Here is a 20,864-nt window from a genome sequence, read left to right on the forward strand (position 1 = left end):
CTATTTTGGTTTGTGTGTATTTTAGGCAAAGTGTATCTTAGACACATATCCTAATCCAGAGGCAATAGACACACATCCTAATCTTGAGGCAACCTCAGCTTCGTTGTGCTTCTCATGATTTTTAAAGGTGCTAACCCATTACTGGACTTGGAACATTATACTTCCACTTCTCAACAGATGGATGATCAGGGTGAAACCTTACCAGAACCAGAGCACTGCGGCACATCTGGCATGTGCACAAACTGCATGTTGGCTTAGAAACCCAAATCTCACAGAAAACTGAGATTCACATGGAACAGAATCTCTGTTACTCAGTGAGACCTTGGATTAATCTGAACAGTCTTTTGGCCAAACTGTTCATCACCTTTCAATGCAAATAAATATCTCATATTGGCTGACCTCTGAAAGCTGGAACTTTTTGCAGATACAAAGAAACAATGAAACTATTTCATATCACTCTTTCCCACACTCTTTCTAAGTAATACAAGCTTGTTAAATATGACTAAAAGAGGCTACAGGTAGCATTGTTCTCTATCCATCATCCAATTAACTTTAAAAAAAAAAAAAAAAAAAAAAAAAAAAAAAAAAAAAAAAAAGAAGAAGCCAGGGCATATAAGAAAATTCAGCAGATGAGGGTATGCACAGGTTTTTGTGCCTGCCCCATCCTTGTCCCACAACAGAACAAACAACCAACAAGGTGCACGTAGCTATGATAAGTAGGTTGGTACACAGTCAGCTGATTACAGGTGTACAGCCTAACAGGCAATAATTAAAAGCTGAACACACTTATCTTTAAGGCCAGATTGGATGGGGCCCTGGGCAATCTGATCTAGTACTTGATCTAGCAGTTGGCAATCCTGCCTGTGGCAGAGTGATTGGAACTTAGTAACCCTTCCAACCCACGCCATTCTATGATTCCACAGTCTTGACTACATCTATTTAACTAATAGCAAAAAAAGAAAAAAAAAAAAAAAAAAAAAAAGCAGCATTTAGAGAAATGAAGGACATTATCACATTAATCCAATTTAAATCAACTGTGGCATTGTCATTACTTTTCGTCAGCTTTGTCTTTCATCAAACCACTATGGTTATATCATACATTAGAAATACCACCAAAAGCCATTCAAGGCATCTATAATACCTCAGTACATTTTAACTCTTTTGTGATATTTGAATGAAGTTTGGATTTTGGCTATAGCGAATCATATGTCTAATCTGCTATCATAAATAGGGACTGGGAAGGACTTCTTGCATTCCAGTGCTCCTGTCGCAAATTCTCTGCATTCAACATTGCAGTAAATTACACTGCTAGCTCAGTTACTACATAACACTCCTTGATCCATTGTTCACACTGCCACCTTCTCTAAACTAACCACCCCTTTTTCTAATGCTGTGGTTCTTCACCTTGTGTCGATCACACAACTACCAGTGGTTTAGATTAAACGAAATCCTCTTCATGTTGTATGGATGTGATTCACTCAGATAACAACCTCGTGCTTGTTTTTTCTACAAGTCAGAAGGAATGGATCACAGTACCAGATCATTTCTGCACATATTTACTTTTTCTAGTGATGGAAGAGAAGTTAGAGAAATACACGTTTGGATCCTCTGAACAGGAGATTTATTCTTGTCTACGACAGTATGTTACTCAACATTATTAATTTTTTTTTTTTTTTTAAGTGAGCAATTCCACCTGTTGTTTACAACTGCTAACACCTTAGATGCTTCCAATTCTCTAGAATGACTCCATATTTTTAGCTAAGGGTACGGTTATGGGACATAAGTACAGTAGCGAAGGATATTTTCAAGATGAGGAGAACCTCAATCCAAATCTTTACTGGATCAATGTAACCCATTGGTCTGAGGCTGAGATGAACAGCATCTGAATTCTACTTTAATAAAGCTGGCAAAAATTAAAGCTTGGAACTTGCTCTGAAGTTGCTGGGAGGAGAGCTAAGAACCAGTCGTCTTGCTCGATAAAAAGGAAGAGCAGGCTCTGAAGCAGAATGGAAATAGTATTATCATTTTACAGCTGAGCACTGGAACATTTTATGTTGATGAGAACAGAAAGTTTATCAGAAGAAAGATGAGCACAAATCAGCAACTTTCACCAACGTAAGAATCAACTAAAAACACAAAGAATTGCTTCCAAACATGGAGATATTTAAGTGCATTCTGAACATGCACATTAATGGATACACTGAAACAGGTACTTTAAAAAATGTACGGCTGACTGATTATAGACTGATTAAATCATCTTCAGCACCTGTAGGGATCGTGAGTAGACCGTCCTTCAGTTCTCTGAGCAGAATCTCTTTATCTGCATTAGAGGACAGAGAGGCTTTTGAGGTTTTTATGATGTAAATTATTCAGACAATCTGTAGGAGCAGCAAGGTTTCTGTTCCAGTTAGAATCTAAACACAACCACCTCGATGCATGTTAGATAAAAGTTATTTTCTTAAGATCTTGTTTTTGGTGAAACCATGGAAAAGAATTCCTCCCACACGCACAGTTAACTTTAATCTGTGCACAGATGAGTGCTCTAACATCTCACCTTCTTTATGATGAACTTTCCTACAATTCTTACCCTGTAACCACCATGTCCCTCACCATAAAATCATATTAGGATCTTTCTGTTCCTGGTTCATCTCCCAGTAATTCTTCCTCCTTTCCTTTATCTGTAGCTTCTTCGGTGTGTGTCAGAACTCTTCTTAGGGAAGTTTTATTTGGCTCATTCTCAAACGTATGTTCTTTATATATGTTTATACTCACTCTCAGCTAAAAATTTGGTACTAATAAAATAAAAAATCCTGCAGGTGCTCAAAAAGAGTCACACTCAACACAAATAGTCGTTTTCACTTTCTCATCAAAATTTTCCATTTTACTATTCTTGGTGTTAACTTCAAGAAGGGATAATTTTCTGGATGAGACCATTTATTTTATTAAGCAGAAAACTTTTCTTTTTACTCTCATTTTACTGCATTGCTGGCACTTGATAGTTGGAAGGGGTTTGCTGCTGCTTTTGCTTGAACTTATCATTATGAAGAGCCAATGTGTACAAGAATGACTTTCAGAGATTTTAATGAGAGCTGGAGGGCATTCAGCAACTTGTAAGAACAAGTCCCAGATCACCACAGCATTAAAAAAATCCATCTGAGCTGGGATTACATGCAAGTTATGACAGTATTTGAAGAAATACAAGATGGTAAGGAAGCACAGTAAAAAATAAAAAGACTAAAACCTTTTACTACATTTTTATTACCAGGATCTTAAGCATTCTGTATGTTCCTAAGATTAGAGGACAGTGATTAAATCCAGCTTACAAACCTGCTAAAGGCACAGACCCTTGGTGAGATCACCGAGGTTTCACTGGTCACACATTTAGAAAAATAATGATAATAAAATAAATCTGTTGGCACTGCTCTGTCAGGGAACGGCAAGTCTCGCTGAGTATAACAGCGTACCATCAAAAACCTACTGGCACACCCTTTAGGAAGATTCACGTTAACTGTTCTTACTTAGAACTGACTACAACAAATACAGAGAAGGCTGAGGTACTCACTGAGTTCTTTGCCTCAGCCTTCACTGTCAGCCAGAATTCTCACATCTCAGTGAACTAGGGGAGCAAACTCCCCCCACTGGAAGGTGAGAGCAAGTCCAAGATCTTTCCTCATGAGACCGGATCCATATAGGTCTATGAAACCGGAAAGCATGCATCTCAGGGTTCTAAGGAGGCTGGCTGATGTGGCTGTTGGGCCACTCAACATCATATTTGAGAAGTCCTGGCTGTAAGTGAAGTCCCTGCTGACTGGAAAAGGGGAAACATCATTCCCATTAACAGGAAACGCAGGAAGGAAGATCCAGGGAACTTCAGGCCAGCGAGCCTCACCTCTGCTCTTGGGAAGATCATGGAGCAGATCCTCCTAGAAGACACTTTAGGGCACACGAGGGATGAGCAGGTGATGAGACAGTCAGCATGGCTTCACCAAGAGAATGTCATGCTTGATCAATCTGGTGGCCTTCTGTGAAGGAGTGACAGCATCAGTGGACAAAGGGAAAACAAACTGATGTAATCTACCCAAACTTCTGCAAGGTCTCTGACGTGGTCCCCCATCACACTCATCTCTAAATTGAAGGGTGGAGTATTCAGTGGATAAGGAATTGGTTGGAAGGTCACAGCCAGAGAGCTGTGGTCAATGGTTCTTTGTCCAGGTGGAGGCTGGTGAGGAGTGGTGTCTGTCTTGGGACAGGTAAGCTATAACATCTTTATCAGTGACATAGATGATGGGATTGAGTGCATCCTCAGCAAGTTTGCTAACGACACCAAACTAAGTGGTGCAGTTGACACAGCAGAAGGAAGGGATGCCATACAATGGGACCTTGATAAACTTGAAAGGTGGGCCCATGTGAACCTGATGAGGCTCAACAAAGCAGTGCAAAGTTCTGCACTTGGGTCAGATATATCTATACAGACTGGGAGAAGAACTCCTTGAGAGCAGCACTGCTGAAAAGGACGTAAAGGCTCTTGTTGATGAAAAAAACATGAGTCAGCAGTACACACTTACACCCCAGAAGGCCAACAGTATCGTGGGCTGCATCAGAAGAGGGGTTACCAGCAGAGAAAGGGAAAGGATTGTCCCTCTCTATTCTGCCCTTGTCAAGCCCAGTCTGGAGTACTGCATCCAGGCCTGGGCCCCCAACATAGAAAGATGGAGAGCTTTAAGAGAGGGCCCAAAGGAAGGCCATGAAGATGATCAGATGGTTGGCCCACCTCTCCTGTGAAGACAGGCTGAAGGAGCTGGGCTTGTTCATTCTGGAGAAGACTGCAGTGAGATCTCACTGTGGCCTTCCAATATTTAAATGGAGATTACAAACAGGAGGGAAATAAACTTTTTACATGGGTAGATAGTGATAAGGGAAAATGGTTTTAAACTAAAGGAGGGAAGGTTTAGATTGGATGTCAGTGAGAAGTTTTTCACTGAGAGGGTGGTAAGGTGCTGGCACAGATTGCCCAGAGAGGTTGTGGATGTCCCTGGAGGCATTCAAGGCCAAGTTGGATGGGGCCCTGAGCAGTCTGGTCTAGTACCAGATCTGGAGGTTGGCAACCCTGCATGTGGCAGAGTAGTTGGAACTTGATGATCCTCAAGGTCCCTTCCAACCCAAGCCACTCTATCATTATATGATAGATGAGGAGAAAACTGTTTCATTTTAGATTAATACAAGTGCCTTCAAGTGTCAAAGTGAGAAATATTCCACTTGCTATTGCTGAATTTTATTTTTAAGGCAAAACATACTAAATAAAAAGAAATATTCTCTTCCTGATCCATGAAACAGATGAAATTCACATAAAAATCAATGCAATTTTTTTAAACATTATTTTTCATTTTGATTTAGTGTGACACCAAGTTTATAAATGCCTCCCTGTGCTTGCATCCCAAACTAGGATACCACTTCCAGTACTAGCAAAGGCACTGCAAACTTCATTACTCTGTCTTGCTTGCACCACTCAAATTATGACCTGAAGAAAATACAGGCAAAAAAAAAAAAAAAAAAAAAAAAAAAAAAAAAAAAAAAATCACTTTGGCCTTCAAAATCCATGGCCACCTCCTTGATCCTCCTAATAAATCCTCAATAAGTGAAAATTAGGACTCATATGAGAATGATATTTCTATATTGACACAATATCAAGACTGCCAACATCTCATATAAGCCATAATGACTTTTGCCCTTATTTGACTTACAGAGAATTTCAAAACATGACCTAGAGGTGAAAAACTCTGTATCATATTATCAGTCTCTTGAACCACACAGTCAGTCATTACTGCTTCTTTGTATTACTCATCTATAACCAAAAATATGTAGTTCATTTCCCCTTACAGATGAAAATAGCAGGCTCTCTGCCCCAAAATGTCAACAGTCTTGCTTAGTGATTAATTACAGGACTGAATGGATAAAATATATTTTGCTTCTACGCTCAAAAGATCTGACATACTATATTGTACCACAGAAATATTCTTTCTGAAATTATAAATAACAAGGTTATCATAGGTACTTGTCATTTAATTTAACACTGAATTGGGGTATTCAGAGATTCAACTGAATACTAGAATGGCTATTGCCTTTTCAAGCCTATTTCCACAGTATTATGCCCACGACGAATTAAGAAGAAGCCAATTATCTCAAAACAGCCTGTATTACTGTGTATTTTAAATATCCTCCTAGTAGAGGCTTGAATGCCTCTATTTGTTATGCTTTGGCAAAACTTTATAGTCATGAGATAATCTAAAGTTACATGATAAAAGCCTTACTTATGGCAGGGCCCAACACATCAGATACACTTCAAAGTTAGAACAATTTTTTCAGAGCTATATTCAAAACTAGTCAATGGTGGAGAATCATCAGCATTCCTTAAAAACGTGCTCCAGTGACTGTTCTCACTGTGACTTCTTTTCCCCTTATATTTGATCAGAATTTCCTCCTGGATGTGATATCTCTCCTTCCACTGCTCAAATCTAATAAGAGACTATCTTACCAGTATCTGTACTGAATGTATGAACGGATACTGGTCCTACTCAAGTGAAGTATAGAACCTCCACTCACTTTTCTTGTGCAATACCAGGGCCAGCCACCTGTGTGACTGGTTGAATTCTTTGCTCACCTAATCAATTAAATTCTTTTATCTGTATGCGAGAATAAATTGGATATCACAGAGAAACTAAAATACAAAAGCTTTTCCTGAAAAATAAAAGAATTGTGGTTTGATTACTTACTACCAACTTAACAGATTGGTCCCCAGACTGAAAGGATTTACTTTCTATGTCCAAGATGCATGTAAAGAACATACATTCTGAAAAACATGACTTAAAATTATCTAGTCATACAAGTTTCTATTTTGTTTCTCAACAAACACAGCAAGATTTTAACACCACCCAACCAATTTTGTTGCAGTCCATCTCATTTGATCTATAAGCATAAAACTATTCTGCATTGAAGTTCTGCAAGAACTACTCAAACCCTGTTTGAATCCAACTGTGATACTCTTCTGAATTTCAATGATTTTCAAAAACACAATCAGTCTTAAAAATCTTGTAGCGGCAGAATGTAGCAGATGAACTCCATCTTCCAATATTCATAAAATAAATATTTCCAAAACCTACTGATCTTATAGACAAGAAGATCTAATGTAATGAACAACTTTCACTGGACTAACTTCCATTATTATCAATAAAACCTTAAATCTTTCACTTCAACACTGTGGAAGATATCCTCTATATTTCTATATGACAGTAGACTGTCAATCACGGAGCAGCAAGTAACTGCAGGAAAGTAGCCTGCTGTGGTGAATAAAGCCAAAACCAAAGAAACGGTGGCATGGCTTCTGTAGCAGACTCACCAGTTCACAACTTTCAGGCAGCTCTGCAAGACCAGAGTTCCTGAAGTCCTGAATTCCCAACTTTTGGATGACTGAACTGAAAGAAGTATGGCACACAGCTTTACAAGAAGGGAATTTCACTGCTGAGGTTGAATTGCTGGTGAGTGGAGCAGTTAAACATGCAATGCTGATGCACTAAAAATGCGTAATAATAAGCATCTTCCAACAATTGTATAAAACCAGAAAACAAAGTGAAAAACATTTACTGCTAGTTGTTACTCTTCTATTCCTGTTGATGGAGATCTTGAAAAAAAGATACAACCTAATACATTGGATTTCAGCTTACTAAGATGTAACTCAAGCAGTAGCCTGGACACAGCCTATTACTTCTAATGTTAACATTAAGGGCATTCACACACCTGCAAAACAAGCGTATCAGGCTCTTAGGCACAGCCACCAGCAACTGTTACATGATTTGGAAATGTTGTTTGAGTTATTTGAGCAAAACACCATTCCCCTCATCAGTTTTCTCAGCAGGAAACCATCCCACAAACAGCATACTGTTCAAGGCTAAAATCCCAATTTCCCTCATCCCTGTTTGTGCAGTGCTTGCTCCCTCACATTGCCTCTTTACCAGTGGACAGATGCTTCATCTCCAGATCAATGGGCCAGTGATTCTTTTACCAACATAAAAAGATGCTACAATTTATCGGTTCAGAGATTTTACCTTCTCAATTTATCAAATCTCTTGAATCTGGGAGCTGTTAACTAACTGCTGTCGGCTCTAATATACAAGCACAGACAGCCTAACTGTAAGATAGTGAAGAGGCATATTAATAGAAGTTAGTTTGTAGCTTTATAAATCATTTTCAAATGAGATTAAAATCTGTGCACTTCCTCACATAAATAAAATTCCACTATTTATAGTAAAAAAATAGTGAAATGTTACATTTAGCCTAATTTAGAGTAATTTACAGTCTCAGCTCCAAGAGTAAGGATTTGCCTGCATTGCTATAATTAATGTTAATTGCAATCACCATCATGAATATTCAGAAAAGAATCAGTTTGTTAAAACAACCAACTGCAGTCCACAGTGACTTGGTCAAAACACTGCCATAGAGAAGCTGTGTTTCCATGAGAATCATTTCCCCATGGGGTCTGTTGACACAAACTATTCGGAAAGTAACAGGTTAAATAGGGGATAGACTGCTCTGTGCCAACAGCTAGGCAGAACATAGACTGCTAAATCAGCATCTATACAATGAACTCAGTGCAGCAAAGAAAAAGGCATGAAATGAGATTTGCAAAGCAGTAAAGGGGACGGAGCACCTTCTGTTTGTCTCCCATTCACTATTCTGAAAATCTCATTCACGATCTCTGTTACTTATAGTTCTTTGTGTATGCTTATCATTATGCTTCTAGGTAGCAAAAAAACTTCCACTTACTGTAAATGTTAAAACAAAATTATCCTGCAATAGTAGTTACTCAGAAACACATTTTCAAAGCAGCATGAAGGCTTCCACTTTGTGACACATATTAACATCAATTGGATTCACACAGCTAAATGTCTCTGCAATTCTTTGCCAATTTACCCCTTCCAGAATTTAATTTTTTTTATTATTTGCTTTATTTTTTAAGCATTTTCATACTGCAGTTTTCTCCAGCATAGCGGCTACTCAAGCACAGACACCGACCCTGGCAGCTGCTTTGATTTTTCTACTACAGAGGAGGCCAACGTCTGTGACTTCTGATGGCACTAGTGAGAATTATGGCTGCAATCCAAAGGACTCATATATCCACATGATATATTTTCCAGACGTATGCATACTCCTAATCATCTTTTTATGCATAAATCTGTCATTAAGATACGCACACACTCCTGAGTTATTAGCCTGACAACTTTGGAAATGGCATATCACAATGCTTCACTTTAAACACTGACAGAGATCACAGGGTTTAAAAGCAGGGGGCACAACACTGTTCTTAGGCAAAATTCCCCCAGCTTCCAGAAGCAGAATAAACCTGCAGAGGTGTACAGAGACTGCTCAGGACAGCATGGTGACAGCACTGGTGCCATCCAGCCAACCTCCTCTGTGATTATCTCCAAAATCCCACGTCACACACAGTGATGGGGATGCACACAGATGGGTGTGAAGAATGAGAATACTGTCAAATGGTATGAGACTACATGCAGAATGATCGTGGGATTACTGGGTTCAATATTGAGATGTATGTATTATGAAATGGAAAAGCTGTCAATCAGCAATACACGTTTTCATGAACCAAAAAGCAATTGAAAACTATTTTCACTTGATGTCAAAATCACTGGCAGACAAACGGCCTTGAAAAGTACAAGCAAAATCTTCTTGAAGTTTATATATGTAACTGTTAAGGGTCTCAGTATCTTAGAGTGTCACACAGTAACTGTTGTAATTCCTCATCCCAGCAGCACACAAACATACACACCAGACAGAAGTCAGAGCAGAAGCTAGTTTCAATGAATGAAGAAGCTACAAAGACCACAACACACTGCATATTGCTTTCAAACAAGAACTAAACCTTGAGTATGTATGTATTTCCAGGAATTCAGCTTTTTACTTCATGCCATTTTATATCAAAAAGAACCTACACAGTGTGCTACAGTATGCCTACATGATATGGCTGACTGTCCATACGCTATAGAAGGTGTTGCCAGCCATATTTTGTAAGGTCCATCTTTCTCAGATGATATCTGAAGATTAATCCTAAGGTTTGGGCAGAACTGCTCACAGACCCTTATCTGACATTAGAAAAATATGACTAAGGTAAACAATTTTAACATACACATGCCCATCTCTCTTCCTGAAGGGTGGATAACGATAGGACAAGGGGGAATGGGTTTAAACTGAGACAGGGGAGGTTTAGGTTAAATATTAGGAGGAAGTTTTTCACTCAGAAGGTGGTGATGCACTGGAACAGGTTGCCCAAGGAGGTTGTGGATGCCCCATCCCTGGAGGCATTCAATGGCAGGCTGGCTGTGGCTCTGGGCAGCCTGATCTGTTGGTGTCCTATAGTTCCATGATTCTAAAGTTTTTCCTCAAGTTGTGTAGGTCACCTGTACTCCCAAAACCTTAGGAATGAGCAGTAAAAGTGCTTTAGCTTTTGTAACATTGCTGCCCACAGCCAGCATCATGCCTTTCCCCTTCCCATAACTGGATGCAAGGTAACACAGGTGTCACTTAATGACAGCAATGTCTGGGGATGTGGTTGTGCTTGCAGACTTTATACTAGTGATCTCTGAGATGTTAGAAAAGCTCTAAAACCACCCGTGGTGACAACTTCGACAAGCATCCATTGAACACTGCCACCACTGAGAGCACAGGAAGCACCTGAGCCCTAAGTTCACATCTACCAGATTACACCTTGCATTTGAAGCACAGCTCTTATCCTTAAATGAAAATGAAATAAAGTGAAAGCATTTTGCCACACAGACATTTATCAGTGCCTGAAAGATACAGATATGACAGCAGAACGTTATAAAGCAGATAAGTACAGTAGAAAAATCTGCACATTAAAGTCATTTTTGGAAGTTGTTACATGATCTGATAGGTGTCTTATAAAACACAAATCCTTTCCTGAAAGATTTTATATGCATTTCTCTGCAGATTATGGTGGCTATTCACACTTTACTTCAATTTTTATAGCCTCCAAGTAATTCTCCAGAATAGTAAATACAGTTATTATAACCTTCATAACCGGTAGAGGGATATATCTGAAGAAAAAGGGTTTCTCTCCCCTCCCACACGCGTTGAAGTAAATCAGGAGTGATTCTCCTGCAGTCAATAGGAGCATCTGTAAAACTGATGCAGAACAAGAAAAAACAAAGACCGAATGGTAGAAGCACAGCTCTCCTCACAGCACAAGCACAATGGCACGCCTGCCCTGCCTCTGGGTACCACCCAAGTGCCTACACCGCTCAGCTCCATCCCGTCCCTCGCACTGAGCACAATGGAGGTACAGCAGCCGGCACAGGCACAAAGCTCTGACACGAAGAAGGGTGGTCAGGCAAAATACTCGTCTGTGCTAGATTTAAGCACAGGGCACCGCAAAGTGCTGCCAGAGATGGCCGGGGAAATCCACAAACGATTTAGAGGGGAGGAAAGCGGCCAACGCGCCCCACCGCTCTCCTCGCAGCCACACTCGCGGCACAGCGCTCCTCTTAGGAGGGATCATGTGGTAAAATGATGACTCCGAGTCACAAGAAAAATGTCTTTAAATCCTCTCGGGACTAAGGACGAACCGCCGAAGGCAGAGCATTATGTTATCGCCCGGCTAACGAGCCGGGGGAAGGGTTATCGCTAATCGGGGCCGCTTCGCTCCTGTAACAACTCTGTTCTCAGAAACAAATACGCCAACTTCAGTAAACAAAGGGAGACGCATCCTCCTCATCTCAATCACCCGCTCAGGAAAGGAACCCCGGCAAAGTGCAGGAGAGGTCGTGCCGGGGGCTCTCAGGAAGGTGAAAAAAAGAGAACAGGAGAGGATGGCCACGGTGTTCCCCCCGCCCCGCGCCCTCTGCCCGTACCGCAGCCACTCCGGCCCCGCACCGCAGAACTTGGTCCCCCCCCAAGCCGTGCCCGCACTCACCAGCTGCAGCGAGCAGAGGAAGATGAGCGTGCAGCGCCCCGTGCAGCAGCCCATGGTGGCGGAGCGCCGCGGCTGCTCCTCGGCTTCCCTCCGCGCTGCCGGGCGAAGCGGGGGCTCACCGCATCCGGACGGAGCGGCCGCGTCCCCCTCCCCTCCTCCTCCTCGCCGTCCTCCCGCCTCTGCTTCTCCACCTCCTTTGTCGGAGGGGCAGCGGCCCCGCGGAGCGCAGCCGGCGGCGGGGACCCAGCCCGGCTCTGGGGAAGGGGCAGGGGCCGGGGGTGGGCGTGTGCGGAGCGGGGCGGGCCGGGCGGGGCGTGCTGCGGGGACGGGGAGCGGCGGAGGGCGGGAGAGGGATACGAGGGGAGTGGGCTACGAAGAGACTGGGCTGCTCCCCTCCGGGCGTCCCGCGGACACGCGGCTCCGAGCGGGAACGGAGCCCGCGAGGGGCGGCTTCTTGCGGGCGCGCGGGGAAAGTTCACGGGACTTGGGCGGCTGAAGCGGGCGGGGTGGAGCCTGTCCTACAGCCACCCGCCCGTGTGGCAGCCGAGGGAGCTCAGGGCTATTGAGGGAGGGAGCTCGAGGCGGGGGAGGCACTCTGACCGGTTCCTCGTCCCGGTGCAGGTGCTGAGGCGCAGAACCGCGCTGTGGAGAGAGGCTCGGGGCTGCTGGGGGCGCGGTGCTGCTTCCTGAGGCGCGTGTGTGAACGGGGCGGGAAAGGCAGCGGGCTCTGCTCGGAACCCTTCCTGGGCCGCGTCAGTTCGGCAGCTACCCGCCTTCAGAAGGCGCTGAGGGAGACGTAGGGAAGACCGTGTCCCAATCGCTGAGACATTTTGGCTAAAGGAAAATAGGTAAAAATACGCGCGTTCTCCTTTAAAGATGTTCTTTTTTTACAGATGGATAAAGTGTCAGAACCTCTTTTTTTTTTTTTTTTTTTTTCCTTTCCGACAAAGTACGGGTAAATCAGATGACTTCTCACAGGCATTCAGGCACTTAGAGAAAGTGCTTTCCCGCAGTCTGGTGCTAGCTGCTGCTCTGAGACACCAGCCTCTGCCAAGCAACGCAAAGCTTGCCCAAAGGAAAAGAGAATCTTTTGTGAGGCGTTTTAGCGAGGTGTCTAATGCCTCCGTGAAATACGCAGTATTGTATCCCTGAAAGAAGTAAAACCTTTAATTTATGCATTAAATGGTAGTGGCAGTCCAATAATTACAAAATTACCCCAAAGTTCTACTGTGTCATGCTACATTTGGAAAGCTGCTTTTTATGGGCTTTAAGTCAGAAAGCATTGTTACGGTTCTGTATGCCACACCAAAGGAACAAAAGAGAAACAGACAAATAAGAACCAGGTTCTGCTCACCCAGGATTTGTATCTGACTGATTGTCTGTGTGGGGAGTGCAAATATACCCTGCGCTGTGTGATACACGACAGCTGAATAACTTGAGTTCTGTATTTCTCTGTGTGGTTTCTGAGATAAAATTCTTTACAAGGCTAAACTTAGTAAAGTTACATGATCCAGGAATGTCTCTTGTGAAGGATGAAAAGGAGTAAATTGATAAGGTGATAGTTGCCAAGAATACACTGTGCTAACCTGAGCTGGAAGCAGTTGTGGATAACTGGCTTTCTATACAGAAGGGTTAGAATACGTGTCATCTCTCTGGTCTCTGCTGGAATAGGTAATGTGCTAGCAGATGTTTTTAGTTAAAAGAAATAAATAAATAACAAGAATTTTGAGGTGGGTGAGGAACCAGGTAAAGGAAAGGAAACAACAAAGGGTTTTACTTGTACCGACCACAGTCAGATACTTCTAGTACGTCAGTGGAATGAGGCCCATAACTCTTTTCCCTCTCTATCTCCGTGTGTAGTACACTTCTGGGAAGCAGGTAAGCCTTTATCTTTCTTTCTTTCAAGAAAGCAGATACCTTCCGGCACTAGTGTAGTGTCTGAATGGAAAACCATGCTTTTGTTAAGGAAGAGCTGTCTGAAGGCCAGGATAGGATGCACAAGCCATTCTCGACCTGTCCACGCTCTCGGTTTAGTGGTCTGCCAAACTTTAAGAAACAATAAGCATTCAAACTGTCTTCAAGAATATGAAAGGCAGAATTTTTTTTTAATAAAAAAAAAGAGAGAGAGAGAATAAGGAGTATTTTTGTATAGCCAGTTTAACTGACCCATCTTCACAATTCCTGAAATTAAATTCAGCATTGACAGGATAGGGTGGGTCAAAGGGAGCTTAAAGTTGAAGCATGGTAACTAGAAGATACAGGATTCTTAGAATATATCAGAGAGTGCAATGTAAAAGTAGTGTAACATATGAAGCAAAGAGGAAGGACCATATTTAATAGAATTGTCTATCCATGAATTGGGTAGAGAAGGCGAGAATCAAACCGTAGAAACTCATTTCTAGCTCATTTCATAATGAAGACAACCCTAATATAGCACTGTGCATGCCAACTAGGTAAAAAATGGCGTAAGCACTAAAAAGCCTTGTGGAGTAGCTTAATGCCTAACAAGATGCACTGTGTGATGCAAATTTAGCGTGCTTGAAAAGAAAGCTTGTACTCAAAACGTTTATGATACGTTTATGTAGGCACAGCCATACCCTGATATAATTGTGTGATTCCTTATTCTAAAGCTGTAACCGTAGGCCTGCAGATCTGGTGCTTTTAATCTCACTGCATTCAAAGCAGAAAACCAAAGTTGTTCATTTTTATAGAATATCCTCTCACACATCTACAAGAGGTGATACAACTGTGTAGTAAAGACTTTATCACCCATAGGTTTATTCCTACTCCTAATTTGATGGGTTATATTCTTCAGAATAAAACATACAGAAGTTTTCAAGAAGTAAAACCATCAGTAAAAGATCTTGCATCAAGAGAACAAAATAAAATTCATAGCATTTGACTGCCCTTGTAGCTCTGTAACTGTGTATACCTCTCATCTAAAAAACAATTCAATCACATCCCTGTGTTGGAGCTTTCCTCAACCTGTATCACATTGCTGTGATCGTTGGCCTACACTTCAGAAGATGCACTTTGTTAACTATGTCAATTTGATGACAATAACCATCACAGAAAAAACGCTTTCCTCATAGACTGACTTTGCCATCGTTGATCATGACTATTACTCAAAGGCAACTACTGATAAGAATAAACTAGAGTTTCAGTTTCTCCCTTAAATTTAGATTTGTGTATTTACTTGATTTCAGACACTGAGCATTGCCCTACATAGCAAGGTTAGGTAAGTACAGTCAGGGTCTGCAGAATCAGAGCTTAAGAATAGATTCCCTTGGCTTCAGATTTTGCCTTTAATTTTTATATGTAATGATAAAAGACAGGAAATTAGAAGCTTTCTAATTACTGTCTGAGCTTTTCCAGAATGACAGAGGATAGAGGGATCAAACTACACCTCCTTATAGCTATCAACAGGTCACACTTTTGGCAGGAGAATGTTGTAATTGCTTAGAATAACATTGCCCTGCATATTCCCCAACCAGTTCTGAAATAGCTCAAGCAAACTAGAAACCCCATGAAATTTAATATACCTTTAAAAACAAATGAGTGTTTCAAGATAATATCGGAGTTTTTCGTAAAACCTGTTTTCAATTTATCCTCCTGAAGACAGATATACAATGTAATGATTTAATTTTTCATTTTGATGTTAGCACCTGCTGCTGGGAAACCGTATTTTTCTTGTGTTAAAACACAAGTACTTCGTGGAATGGAAATGTATGTTCATTGTGAATGATGTTGGGTTGTTTTATGTTAACGATAATGTTTTAAATGACTGGGGGGAAGTGAGGGGAAGCAGGGACTCAGGACCAGAATAAAGGTTAAGATCTTTGCAACTGTCTCTGCTATTAAATACAGAGACAAACAGCTGACAAGCAATAAGGCTTCTTTATTGCTATTTGCAGGTCATTAGGTGATTCAGTTTGACTGATGGAGTGTAAATAAACATTGCTACAATCCTCAGTTTTAACAGGGAAAAGCTTGAGTGAAGGTACAGTACCAAGCATTCTGTAAACAGCCATTGAAAGACTATTATTTACTCAAAGGATAAGGGATATTTACACAATAAATGAAGCCTTTTCTACCCTCAGAGTGTTTTCTTGTTTTGTAAAAGATAAGTTTTGGTGAAGCATTTCCTTAGAGGGGTACAGACACTTAGAATGTTTCTACTGATATTTCCACAACTAGAATAAACAGAAACTCCTACAGCCCTGGGGAGTATTTTTCCCCTCTGAAATCATGGACAGCTTATCAGGTATCCAACTGCCAATATGTGACAACAAACACTTTCAGTGATGTGTTGTTTAAAAATCATTTTTTTAAAACATCGTTGTTTAAAAATATTTCAGCTGTCTCACTGTGTAGTTATTTATGTGGGAAAGTACAGAGGATTTTCCTTCAAAAGACTAAGCTGATTTTATATTATCTGAAATGGAGTACAGAATGGGTAGCTTTCCATCACTTACTGAGGCTCTCGCAATGGGTTTTTTAAAGATGGCACTGATACCAGCTGTGTTATTCACAACCAAAGGCTGTCTGAAATATTCTTGTGATGCTTGCTGCTCTCATGCTCTGCTCGGCTTTTGTGACTTGTTGAATAAGATTTTGGATCTGGCCATCAGTGATAAGCCCTCCCAGGTCACAGCACAGGTTTTGCCACAGTGGAAAATACGGGCAGTATCTCCTGTTCTGGATTTGCTCTCAACTCCTACTGAAATCAGTGGGAACTAGGGCAAGCAGTGAGCACGTGACTGAGGCCTGAAGAGGACTTGTGGGCTGAGATGACAGGTTGTTCCACCTGCCTGTTCTTAAAGTTTCTGCTCTAAGCTTCAGTAGAGGCAGTATTTTTCTCTGAGTAATTCACGCCCATTTTCTGGCTATTTTCAGACTTTAAATGTCAGCTTTTCATAGAAAAGGCAAAACTGACTTGTCCGCTTGATGCCAAATAACAAAATTGACCTAAATTACAGTTATTATATTTGTAGTTTAAAACACATTCTTTTGTTATGTCTACAAAGCTGAAATATTTTAACTCAAGTTTTCTTTTCGCACAATGTGAAAGGTTACCTTCTGGATAAAACCTGTTAATAGCATCCATCCAAGGGATGAATTTTGGTTTGGCAAACTGTAAACTCCCTGATTTTTTGTCTCTGGACTCAATTGTATCCTTCAGAAGAAGGCTTACAGAATTCCATCTGCATCTGTTGCAAACTAACTCCATCACTTTCTAGTGAAATGCAGCGATATACACAAGTGACTACCTAAAGCTGCTTTACCCCTGCACAAACCATTTGGATGGTAAAGATAGAATTACATAAATTAAGGTAGGAAAAAACCGCTAAGGTCATCTAATCCAACCATCAGCTCATCCCCACCATGCTCATTAACCATGTCCCTCAGTGCCACGTCTACACATTGCTCCAGGGATGGTGACTCCACCACCTCTCTGGGCAGCCAGTTGCAATGCAATACTAGCCTCACATCTCATGTATTTTGCTCCAAAGCAATCAGACTAGATTCTGAGAGCAGTGAATTCCTACTTATATAACTTAATTGGTGTTCTCTTTTTTTTTTTACAAAAGTATTTTTTCTATGTTAATTTTTTCCTTTTAGTGAGCTCATAGTATAAACAGTAACTTCCAGGAAGCAATTGTCTCGTCTTTCAATTTCTCTTCAAACTGAGCAAATTTCTGTTTGCTAAGTCAACCTGATTTACTAATTAACATCTGGATCTTATGTGCACGCTATACACACACACAATAATTCCACAATTATATTATATTAGCTATTTAAGAGCTCATCTAATTGTACTCTATACATAATCCCTGAAAATGAGATTTGCATAAAGTAATTTAAAATAGTCAGGCAAACTAGAAGTATATAATTATGTGTCGCTCTGAAATAAATACATTTTCAATTTTCAATTTCCATAACTGACTTCACTGGAACACAATTTAGACTCTGAATATCTGAATAAATAACAAAATGACAGTAATCTACAGTTCTGTATGTGCTTACATGGAGTTTACAGACAAGATCTGCTTTGTTACACTTACTGGATTACCTGTGGGGAAGAGCAAACCTTGATAACATTGAAATGATCTTTGTGTAGGAGCTGTGGGAAAGGAGGAAGGTGAGAAGAACTCTCCATTTTAGCCTCCTAAACAATTAACCTATAAGATGTTCCTGTCAATCACAGAATCACAGAATGGCCCATGTTGGAAGGGACCTCAAGGATCATGAATCTCTAACCCCCCTGCCACATGCAGGGCCACCAACCTTCACATTTAATACCTGACCAGGCTGCCAAAGCCCCATCCAACCTGGCCTTGAACACCTCCGGGGAGGGGGCATAAAGATTTCTACAACTTCCAGGGTAGAGAATGTAGGCTCCTAAGTTCTTTAAATTTGAACTAAATGTTATGCTTGTAGTCATATGAAGTCTACAATGCAGATATCCCCCTAATCTCCAAAGTGAACTTCTTTCTTGGACTTGAGACTAGCTTATGACATTATTCGTAGAGATTTTAATAATCCTTCACAGTTCAGAATTTATGAATTTACATGATAAAATATTGCACATATAATGAGGTAAATACACTCCTTTGCTTTCTCTATTAAATTCCTGCATGTTGTAGGTAATAATGCTTTCATAGTCTTGGAATTGCCAGTCGGTATACACACTGTTCTGTACCTATATTACTAGCAACATATATTATCATGTATGATGATTTTATTGTGTTTGCTGATAATTGTTGTATATGTCCAACTCAGGGAGTCTAGTGACTGCACAGAAATCTTTGCATGAAGAAAAAGAAATAGGATCCTTTCCACAAGAATGTAGAGCTGTTAAATGTGTAAGGATAAGCATCATAGATCAGGAGGCTGAATCCATTCCAGAAGCTGATAGCACGCATTCTGACTGTTAAACATAATCAGCCATATTATATACTGACCAAGAAGGCTGTACTGATGAATTTTCTACTTGGATGACCAATACTGTCTGAGAAGCTGAGTAACAGCTAATTATTTTAATACTAATAACAGTCATATATTTTTGCATTTGTTTGATGTTCCTGAAAATTACAGAGCTATGCTTAAATATGTTGTTCAAATTTCTATTATCGCGTTGAGCTCTTTACTTGGAGGCTCTTAAAGAAAAAAAAAACCAACCTCAGTCCCATCATTCAAAGATGAATATATCAGATAGTACATTGATGATGACTCTATGCTGGGAATTAGAAGGACTCCAGCCAGCAAAGGAATAAGATTCTAGAGCACTTTTCCGCAAGAGCTATCAGGAAAAGAAATTCAAGTCAATTAGTTTTGAAATGACATTGATAAATTAATGAAAGGAACTGGATGATGCATAGACATTTGCAGTACCAGAACTCAACAGAACACCAGGTAATCCCTTGAATTATGGAAAGCTGTCAGGAATTCTAACATTAAGACAGCATTATGAGTGAATGGAAGGAGAGGTATCAGACAGAAATCCATTATGTCACCAGGAGTGATTTTATAAAATGTCTGGACAGCATGGAAGCCTGTAGGTATACTGTTCTAAGTTAGATGTCTCAGAATGGGAGATGCTCACAAGGAAATGAAAGCAACTTCTGGAAATTTATTTGAGTGTCACCGTGAACAAATAACAAAATGTGGATAGCTCACGCTTGAGAAAAATGGCCAGAGTGAGCAGTTCAGGAGCAGTGCATAAACTCCAATATCGTTGCCTAAAGAACTCACTGAATAACACTGAATAATAGGCCAACACATAAAAATCAGAACGTTCACAGATAAATTTCAATAATAAAAAGAAGCAAAACAAATAGGGAAAAGGCTAAGTTCCCAGAGAAAAGAGTAAATACTTTATTGCAAATAACCTTCCCACCTCTAATGAAGAGAGTTTGCTCTAGCAGCAGACAGAATAAGGGCTGTGATGATAGATAATGTCTTCATCTTCATTTATGGCTGTGAGGTCATTCTCCTCAATAGCTGATTTTTACCCACCACTAAAATGAAAATGCTATCTTAAAGTCATTTTAGATTACATGGAATGTAAAACCCAAATAAAAGCTAGGTCATGCAAAGAGGACGGGACCAAGCCATCAGCTGAGGGGTCTCCTGTTGAGTTCTGGGCAGCATGGGAGGGACACGGTGAGCCCCCCTGCTCCCATCACTGCTGCAGCTGCAGCTCTGCCTCAGCTCTTAAGTGTAATTCCAATTTGACAGCTTGCATGGGTGTGAATACATTTAAGTAAAAAAGAATCCCTGCCAACCTTAGATGAATTAAACAGCTGTGACACACACTGGGCCAGATTCTCTAATGTACCACACCAATTTACAGTGTTGTGACTGTTAACCAGAATCCCAGTTCATTTTTTATGTCGTGTTTAACAAAGCTGTATACAGACACAGGTTGCTATAGATGTTAAATTTTGTTTGAGGTCACTGCTTGCAGTGGATTTTCACATAATGTTTTGAAATTGGTAATTTGAAATGAGGGTGGTGTTTGCAATTGAGGGCATGTTTGCATTTGTTGTGTCAGATTCCACTGTTTTTCTTTAAGAGAGTTTTCTGATATGTCCTGATATATAAAACTTCAAGGCAGAGACTGTGATTTTCTAACTAATCCTTCTGGCTCTCAGTTAACGTCTCAGTTCTCCCATGGTAAACATAAAAACTTACTTTCATAAAAAATCATGGAATCCTAGAATTTGGCCTGGGTAGAAAAGGACCACAATGATCATCTAGTTTCAATCCCCTCTATGTGCAGGGTCACCAACCACCAGACCAGGCTGCCCAGAGCCACATCCAGCCTGGCCTTGAATGCCTCCAGGGATGGGGCATCCATAAC

General features: G+C 40.8%; 1 protein-coding gene across 1 annotated transcript in view; it reads right to left on the reverse strand.

Moving 5' to 3' along the window:
* The window catches only part of NKAIN3 (sodium/potassium transporting ATPase interacting 3), a gene marked incomplete at both ends in the record, with an annotated part of 314,341 nt that extends 302,289 nt beyond the window's left edge, over positions 1-12,052 (reverse strand). Inside the window, one exon of the mRNA XM_079533027.1 lies at positions 11,999-12,052. Within this exon, the coding sequence (XP_079389153.1) occupies positions 11,999-12,052 (54 nt within the window). The remainder of the gene's footprint in view (positions 1-11,998) is intronic.
* Positions 12,053-20,864: the final 8,812 nt, after the last annotated feature.

Source organism: Tetrao urogallus, assembly GCF_951394365.1.
Source record: "Tetrao urogallus genome assembly, chromosome: 3".
Lineage (NCBI taxonomy): Eukaryota > Metazoa > Chordata > Aves > Galliformes > Phasianidae > Tetrao > Tetrao urogallus.